Raw genomic sequence first — 9,836 nt, forward strand, 5'->3', positions numbered from 1 at the left:
GTTTGGTTTTCGTGCCCAGGTTCTTTCCTGTCCGACTTTTTCTTTAAAAAGTACCATTTGAGTTGCTATATGATACGCAGAAATGAAGGGACTGGATTTTTATGTGTGAAACTGGGGGGGGGGGGGGGTGGTAAACTGGGAAGCTAGGGGTCTAAGGCCGGGTAGATGTTTTATATAAAACCCCTAGATGTAATATAGTGCAATATTTATAGGTTATTTTCCTGTACTAGATGTCTATTTGAAAATCCAATTATGCTATTAGCATGTAAAAGTGTTCTTTAATAGCCTGTGTAATGAATTTATGAATAAGCATAAAGTATCGCAGAGTTGTCAGTATTGCTGTAGCATAACCAACCAAATTACCGACCGAATTGGATAAAAAAAAAGCCAACTCAAGGTCTGGGAAAAAGTGAGGGACTTCATTCTAACCAGGCGCGTAGCCAATGGGGGGGGGGGTGGCGAAAGGGGCGACCGCCCGTCCCCCCTTGAGCATAGTTCTTGTAGTTTTTGTTTATAATATCGCTAGTAATTTCAAAATAGAAAATGCTTAGATGCAACTTACAAGGCCTGGGAAGTGTCATTTCCAGCGATCTGGGAAGCATTTTCTTCTACGCTTCGCGCCAACTCGTGGTGGCGCTACGCTTAGATAGTTTGCCTACAGGCTTCGCCCCTTCCTTGGCAAATTCCTCGCAATCCTCCACAATTAAACATTTTGCTGTGAACAATTGAACATTTTGCAGAAAAATGTTCAATTGACGAGATCTGATGAGTTGTCAATTCAACATTTTGCAGAAAAATGTTCAATTGCTCAGTTAAAGCAGCAGAGAAATCCAAAAATTTTCTGATTTTTGATAAGATATTATCTTGTTATCTAAACAATTTACTGAAAAATGTTGACTTACTGGGGCAAACTTTTCTTATGTTGATGGCACTTTTAAGCTTCCGTACGCTCGTCCTCTCCATTGTAGCAGCGTATTTCATTACATCGCTAAAGCAGGTAGCTGCTTCTCTAACAGGGAGAGAAGCAGCTCCCTGGCTAAAGTATATATGCATTGTATGCTGTATCTACACATCTTGAGATTATGTATGTTACGAGGGCGCTTGTCCACTGAATTAAACTTGCCTGAGGATATGTCCGTTACGTTAGTATCGAAAAGAAATTGGGGGCGCACTTTCAGCATACACCACAGAGCTAACTTAGAGAAGCGTTCGGCTTGTTTATACTGCAACATTTGCCTATAATATACACACAAGACTAGATCCGTCCTTGATCTGAACCTGATACAGTTGACTCTTGAAATTTGAGCACATTGCAACCATTTGTAGCTCCCAATAAAATCAAGAGCTGTTCATACATATATTTAGTACCATGGTAGTACAAACGGAGGCTTCGAAACGGGCGGGTAGAATTTCCTCATTATTCTAGCCCTAGCCTACTGATTCGTCGTTTCTGGTCGTAACATGTCACATGATTAATCACCTGATTTTACAATTCATTTGTACGTGTGTGTACATGCAACGTGTACTGTTTTTATGCAATTACTACTAATAGTAATACAATTAAGCCTACACTAATACTAGTAATAGCCGTACGGTAGCAGTAGGCTATATCTGTATCACCACTTTGATTGGAATTTCCTCTGCTGACCGTAAGCTTCCTGATGTATAAATTATGAACGGGTTCATATATCTGAAGTACAGTATTTGTCTGAGCTCAACGTTAGACAACCAAGATGAAAATTTATCGCGCTAACCAGGTTCTGGTGTCTCTTGTTGTTGTTCTATTCGTATTCAATATATGGATGGCAAAGGTTGCATTCAATGGTAGTGAGTACTAAATAGTTACTGACGTTAACATAAAACTACAGTACTAGATAAGCATGTTAAATTTCAAATTTCACCTGATATTAAAGTAAAAACTAACTAAAGATTATTAGTGGTGTCGCAACTTCTACCAAAAGTACCAGCATTGCACCCACATGCAGAATTAGCCGTAAACAATATTTACAGTAAACAATATTTGTACTAATACCATTTGCTTTTAATAAAGTTTACTGCATTGCAAATTGTTATTTGTAGTCAAAAGTGTTATGAATTCTTATTGAATTTTGTATTGCTTCTGAGGAGGTTTGCTAGACTGGATAGTTCAACCACGTCAGCCAATTGATGCATTAACTTCTTATGAGTCATTTCTGAAAATCTCCCCAAAATGTATATCCTTATGAAGCATTAGTGGTATTTAATGCAAGTTGAATGTTTTACAAAGAACTTTCCTGCAAAAAAATGCTCAAACTATCAGCATCCAAAGTGGCAAAAAGTTTATAGCTCTGGCTGGCCTGCTGGTCTTGACTGCTATTAAATATTGTGAGAGTCATTTGATTCCTTTTTGTCATTCATGTATGCAGGCTCAAAGAAGGAAGAAGAAGAACATCGGAGCCTACATCTCCAGAGAGATACTCTTGTAGAGACTATTAGGCTCCTACAGGAACAGTGCAGTCATAGCAAAAAACAAAGCCTAACAGAGGAAGTATGTTATTTATAGCTTTATACCTCATTGTCAAGTGATATGCCAGGTATCGAAATATTCAAAAGTGGTATCCATGAACCTTTTCTAAAACTATTGAATGCATTCAATATGATTGAATATTTGGCAAATTGTATTAACTATTTATATGATCTTTCCATTTGAAAGCCATATGAGAACTACCTTTGGTGGTTCCATCCTTTTGATGAGTTATGGTAATGGCCTATAACCTGACATGTTAAAGGCATTGAAGACTCGCCCCAAACAGCGTGCCGCCATCTTTAAAAAGTTAACTTTCCGTTGCTTGTAAGTGAAGTTTTTCTCTTGTCGCTACAAAATTCAGACAGTAATGAAACATGATACCCTGTTATCTTTAGCTGTACCTGAGATGTCCATCCCTGTATCGTTTGTACACTGTGCTGTGGGTATCAATTGACCGCATCTGTTTGTACTGACTGTACAGTACACTAGTGTCTAATTACCGATGGTACCAAGCTGTGTGTGCATTTTCGGGGATCAATGGTGGTGTCTAATACTTTTGTTACACCTCATTCGAAACTAGGTCAGATTACCAGCATTAGACGTTGCTTTTTTGCGCGAGTCTTCACACCCTTTAATGTAACATTGTCATTTGATAGGTCAACCACTTGTAAGTATAAGCCCTCTTTATGAACCTTCCAGAATCATTATAAATAAAGACTTATACACTACCCCATGGATTGTCTGTTTGCACCAATGTGTTACCACTGTTCATCTTGTGATCATGGTGCGCACATGCATTTTGGATTTAGTAGCTTCGTTCTTTCATGCATCAAGAAGATTTTCTGTAAGAAGTTCTAGTTGATTTATACTGTACAAGGAACAGGGAAATTTCCCCTTATTCCAAATTTCCCACCTGTGAATAAATGTGTATCCAAAACAACCTGGTAATTAGTCACTCTCTGTCTGTTGTCTCTGTGTCAGTTTGTAACATTAATATTAAAATCATATTGTAGACATCACAGTTAAACAATCTGGGAAAAAGAATTTGGAAATACTTTTTAGCAAATATTTGTCTGAAAATAAGTGAAACTAAAATGACAACTTTAGTTCTCTATGTTTGATTTATCTTTCAGAAACAGATTGTCTGCCCAAGTAAACTTGACATTAACAAGCAGAAAGCTCTGGTTCTCGGAGAACGGAAATTGAAGAAAGGTATTAATATCAGGGAATAATTCATTGCATTGCAAAGTAATATGCAAAATGATCAAACAGATCTATGAGTACAAATATGTATGTGATTATTGTTTTACACAGAAGCCATAGTATTTTTATGAGATAAAATTTTACTGCATTCAAAACTTCTTCACAAAGTTTGAACACTTAAAGGCATTGAAGACTCGCCCCATACCGACGGTAGCAAGCTGTGTGTGTATTTTCTGGGATCAATGGTGGTGTCTAACACTTCTGTTACACCTCATTCGAGACTAGGATTACCGGCATGAGACGTTTCTTTGTGCGCGAGTCTCCACACCCTTAAATTAGTTTGCATTTAGAGGAAGTTGATAGCAAAGAATTTGCCTAACTGCGATATAAAGGAAAATGTATGTTAAAAGTAAGCCTGATTCAAGAAGGACAAACAGATACTGTACTGATACCTAACACAGCTGTTTAGTCTACAAAACAGCAGATTGCTCTGTACAAAATACTTCAGAGCAGAACACAGTATTCACTGTTATGTATAAAATACCAGTTAAGCAACTTGGAGTCACAATATAATATACACACACTTTAAAATGGCTTGACAGTTTTCTTTATGTTTCCAATTTCAATGCAGCCAGTTGGGGCAATTACCGTATGCTAATACCACTCTATACTGTCCTCAAATATTATGCTTCAAAGCACTGAATTCCTTATCTTTATCTAATAGATTCATGAATATTCATTGTGATGTTACTGTCAGTATGAGAACTTTGAAGTAGGATACAATAGTACAGTATGGAAATGAGTTGTCCCCAAACTGGGTGTTCGATGATGAAAACTCATGAATATTCGTCTTCTATGAAGTGTCAAATTAACTGAAAGGTAGGTCAAAACTTCTGAAGTTAAAGAAGACTACCAAGTAACTTTCAAATAAGAAATATCTGTCAGGGCTGGGTGGTAGGTGTTGGTAGATCCTGAAATTACCACCAAAAAAACACCCATTGGTACAAAGTAAGGAACATCCATGTGCAATGCATATTCAGTTGTTCCATTGGGTACCTTGTTTTGATTAAAGTTACATTTCCATCTTTCAGAAGTGCGGAGGAAAGGGGGTTAGTTGGATTGGGGGGGGGGTGTGGTAGGTTCCCATAACTACATCCATCCCTGCCAGGCATATTCAATATACTGCTAATAACAGCATCGCAGCTATAAACGTTTTTTTTTTCATTTACAGACTTTCTGGTGATTGGGATATCAACAGTGAGACGTCAGAATGCCATGTACTTAGAACAGACTCTCTCGTCAATATTGGAACACACATCTCAAACTGATCGTTCCACAACTCGAGTGGTTATCCTTCTCGCTGATCTAACAGAAACAGATCGTGCAATTGTTAAAGGAAGGCTGTCCTCTAAATTTAGTGATCATTTTGCAAGTGGGTTTTTTGAAGCAATTTCTGCTCCATTGTTATTTTATCCTCCCATGGAGGAACTGCCACAGAACTTTGGTGATAGCAATGACAGAGTAAAGTGGCGAGCTAAACAAGTCGTCGATTATTCTTTCCTTTTCACTTACTGCCACGGCCTTTCAAAGTATTATCTACAACTTGAAGATGATGTCATCTCAACTCCAAATTTTATTTTTGCTATCAAAGAGTTTATCGAATTACACGATGACAGAGAGTGGACAAGTTTACAATTTTCTCCTCTAGGTTTTGGGAAGTTGTATCGATCCTCGGATCTTCTACGTCTCGCTCAGTTTTCTCTGATGTTCTACGATCAACAACCTATTGATTATCTCTATAAATTCTTCAATAACCTGCAAGCTCAACAGGAAGAATTCCTGAGGTCGCCCTCAATATTTCAACACATCGGCGTACATTCCTCCCTACGACACAAGGAACAACGAGTGGTCGACATGTTCTTTGAAGAAGATGTACAAAAGTATACTGATTGTGACAATCCCTCGGCATCACTTCTAACAAACATGGAGAGGTTCAGCATGTACGTGCCCAAGCTGCCATACACCTCGGACCCTGGCTACTTTTGGGCCAAATCTCCAACTTTCGGTCAATGGTTTATGATCGATTTTGATGAACCTCAATTCCTAAGTCGGATTGTGATTGAGACAGGCAGTGACTCTCATCCTCAGGACCTTCTGCAACATGGGGACGTGGAGGTGGGAGGTTTGACCCTCCCTGGGGGGAGGGGATCCTCTGAGTGTAAGGATTTTCAGACAGTCGGTAAATTTGATAATGGTATTGCAGATATATCGGACTTAATGGATATCAAACAATATCAGATTAAATGTGTGGTTGCTAGGGTGACAGATGACCAGGTGCAATGGCTTCTTATTCGAGAAATAGCAATTTGGACACAACATCAAGAATAAATTATTTTGCAAGTAAAAATAACATTGAAAAATGAGTCATACATTCCCCGATGGAATCTAAATAGGGTTACCATTTGTATTGATAATTTGAGAAAGTCCCACTTTTGCAAACGAAATATATCGTCCCGTCTGAAAACTAAATTGTCCTGATTTTCTAGAGATTTCTTCACTCATCTTTATGCAAACTAAAAAGAGGCTGCAAGAATTACAGCATACAGAATTGGGGCAAGTTAAGTTGTTCACTAAACTATACTAATTAACCATCGTTTGCCTTGTAAATTGTGAACTTTGTTTTAAATTTTGTGCTGCATGTGACTAAAGTTGTTAAGTGTTAATATGCCATCATTTGGTATGTTGTCCTCTTAAAGTTCTTCACACCCCCCCCCCCCAAGTAGCACCCCTCCTCTTGGATGCAGTGCCCCACTTTTCAATCAAAGCAATATGGTAACCCTATGCCATTGCATAGAAAAACAGTCGAGTGGAACAATGTGGCCAAATGTCTTTGAGACAAACCAATTCCTGATGCCTTAATTTATAAAGTACAATATTTTTCAAATTTTAGGTAGAAAAGGGAACTACTTTATTCTGCCTTTTATACATACTGCAATAACTTGTCTACTTCAGAAATATTTGAGATACTGGGTATAAAAAATCAAAACTGTGTGGGCGTTTTAGTTTACTTTATTTATAATTTTAGAACATGTGCATCTCTTATTCATTTATGTATCCTTATTAATGTATTCACATTTTCTTAACTCTTGATGTTGGAAATAGTTGCAGTTTTAAGATCAAAGTGAATGTTTACTGTGAGTAATCACTCTTTCATAACATTCCAGTTGACCCACCTCTGACACCAAGTCCGAATGGGTTTTATCTTTATTATAACTGAGTTTACCTTTCTTCTCTATATGATGTAGATCAAGTCATTTAGAAGTGAACATTTACCTATGGAAAGCCAACAGGGACATTAATTTGACACATAACTCTAACGTGAGATTATTGTCCATTCTTGGATTTCCATATCTTTCTCGGTTTGTAATGGATTCATCAAACCTGTATGAAGGATAAGCAAGTTCTCTTGGAATGGGATGTTCTGAGAGGTTTCGTTTTGCAGGGTTTGTGTTACCATATTGTCAGCTATGTGCCTTGCTATATTGTTAGCTGCTGTAGATGAGAAAACAGACCCTGGCTTTTACATTTATGCAAATTTTTGGACATTTGATAACGGTACCCAAATAACAAAAATGTAATTATTAAAATATGCATTCCATATGACCTCAGTCACCTAAATTGGTTTCTTGGGTGAATCTAAAACAATTCAAAACACTCAAAATATCTAGTGCTTAAAATCTATATGTAGATTAATCTTTTCTGGATAAGTTAGTGATTTTGTTGATAATGTTCGTTTAGTACCATCTTGGCCCTAATTTCTTTTCATTCATCCATATTTTATATTGAAGCAATTTCTTTTCTCAAAGCAAGGTTTTAAATTAATGCCTTCCAAAATGTGTATTCTGTCCATTATGTACATATAGGCAATTATTGCAGGTGGGTCTTCATATACCATTGAACTCTTTCATTCAAGTAGTATTTGAGGCTTCTAACTTAATTTGACTTGACTTGACTTAACTTATTGTATTTCATTTATGTATTCTTTATACATGAAAATTATTTTTCTTACCTTTTTACTGCCGATCTGTTCCTTTAAATTTTGTTCTGTCTTTGTCCTAAAATTTTGGTTAACTTGCTCAGAGTTTCAAATGTACTCATCAAAAGATTTCAAGTTGTGAAATAATTCCCAGCTATTTATAGGGTAAAACGATATCTTAGAAGAAGAGTCCAGATCAAAATTTATTTTCGATATGTTAAAGAGGAACATATTCTTAGCATTCTGGTGAAATATGTATTCACTAGAATGCTTAGATTATGTTCCACTGTAACATATCAAATGGTGTATATGATAGAAAAGCATGTGAGTGCTAATATAGTAATGTTTCCAAAGCTATTCATGTTTTCAAGGTATTCAGCTGTAAATTATGATATAAATGTCTTGAATGCTCCTTTAAATGTAAATTACAATATTTTCTCAAACACTGTTAGTTTATAGATGTTTTTTTATTAGATTTTGGGCATTGCTGGAAAAGTATTAATATTGGCAATTTCTGTGGAAACTCTAATTATCTAAATGCAAAAAGCTGCATCAACACTGCTTTCTACTTCAGCAAGTTATAAATATGTTAATGTTAATACATTATCTTATAATTCTGACAACTCACCAAGGTATGTTCTTTTGAAAACACAGTTTTGATGATATTTTATTTGTTTTGTTTTTGAGAGAGGAACATATTCTAAGCATCCTGGTGGAATTTGTATCCTATTCCTACATTACGTTTATGAGATAATTGATGGTTGAAATTGTCAGTATTTGCATCATATGTGAACTTGAAGCAAACATGCAGGTGTTTTGTTGTAGCTGCACACTGAAAGCAAAATTGTTTAGTTCTACTAAAGTTTTCCCTTTACTCTTTGACCTTGAATCGGATAAGGTTAATTACAACTTTATGTTGTGAAGTTACCAATGACAGCATTGCATTCTTACTGAGATGCTTCCAATTTGGATGTAGAAGTTACAAATAAATTTTTAAGAAAACACATAAAATATGTTAGTGTACATCTATGACAACACACCTATTTGTTTCAAAATCACGTATGCTGTAAAACGTGTCAAATTTCAATAGGATGGGTAGAATATGTCCCTCTTGCATCTATTTACGTTTTCACGTGGACTATCCCTTTAAATTCACATACACAACAGAGGACCCTTGAATGACAATCAATACTTTTTGTCCTTGACAAATTTGCAATGTCATATTATGCTATAAAAGTCTTGTGTTTCCCTCTTCAATTTTTGGGGCACTGACTTATTGGCCAGTGGTCTCGTGTTAGACTTAGTATAGTGCAGCCATTTTAATTGATAGGCCTTAGATATTTAAATGGACATTTCTCAAACTTTAGAAGTGGTATAGAAATACAGACTGGCGTTATGTAGTGATGATTTTTAACGGTGTACAGCACCTTTAATTTTGTGCATAAAACTGGGGTGCATGAACCACCAGGGGATGCGTGAATCCATCCCAGGGGACATTCAAATGGACATTTCTCAAACTTTAGAAGTGGTATAGAAATACAGACTGGCGTTATGTAGTGATGATTTTTAACGGTGTACAGCACCTTTAATTTTGTGCATAAAACTGGGGTGCATGAACCACCAGGGGATGCGTGAATCCATCCCAGGGGGTTCGTGAGACGTTTATGCAAGTCAAAAAATAGAGTACTTTGTGTTGAACTAAAATCTGATATATCATATAATTTAGTAATGTACAAAAATCGTACCTATCGACACACTCTACAATATAACACTATGAACTTGATCTTTTACGAAGCACTGTTATACGTATTATACTATAATAATGACTCAGATCGTGTATCGAAAAGTTTGGGGTTCGTGGACAACTCTGACATCCACAGGGAGTTCGTGAGGGATAAAGTTAGGGAAACCCTGCCTTAAGGTCTACTGTCGTTTGCATGCTAATCTAAACGTAATTCAAGTTACTTCGTGATTTAAGTTGTTTGGTTCCCTCTAATATGAACTGTATTTTCATGTATGGATTATATATTTTTGTGTATGAAGATAGAAAAATACAGCCAATGTATTGTTTCTAAAAATAGGAACAGTGTT

At 36.4% G+C, this 9,836-nt stretch overlaps 1 protein-coding gene across 1 annotated transcript; it reads left to right on the forward strand.

Moving 5' to 3' along the window:
* The first annotated feature begins 1,369 nt into the window (after positions 1 to 1,369).
* Positions 1,370 to 9,836, forward strand: LOC139969877 (alpha-1,6-mannosyl-glycoprotein 4-beta-N-acetylglucosaminyltransferase-like). Its single transcript, XM_071975235.1, has 4 exons — positions 1,370 to 1,827; positions 2,406 to 2,527; positions 3,640 to 3,718; positions 4,941 to 9,836. The coding sequence occupies exons 1-4, from the start codon at positions 1,734 to 1,736 to the stop codon at positions 6,095 to 6,097; spliced, it is 1,452 nt and encodes a 483-aa protein (XP_071831336.1). The 5' UTR covers positions 1,370 to 1,733; the 3' UTR covers positions 6,098 to 9,836.

Source organism: Apostichopus japonicus, chromosome 7, assembly GCF_037975245.1.
Source record: "Apostichopus japonicus isolate 1M-3 chromosome 7, ASM3797524v1, whole genome shotgun sequence".
Taxonomy (NCBI): Eukaryota; Metazoa; Echinodermata; class Holothuroidea; order Aspidochirotida; family Stichopodidae; genus Apostichopus; species Apostichopus japonicus.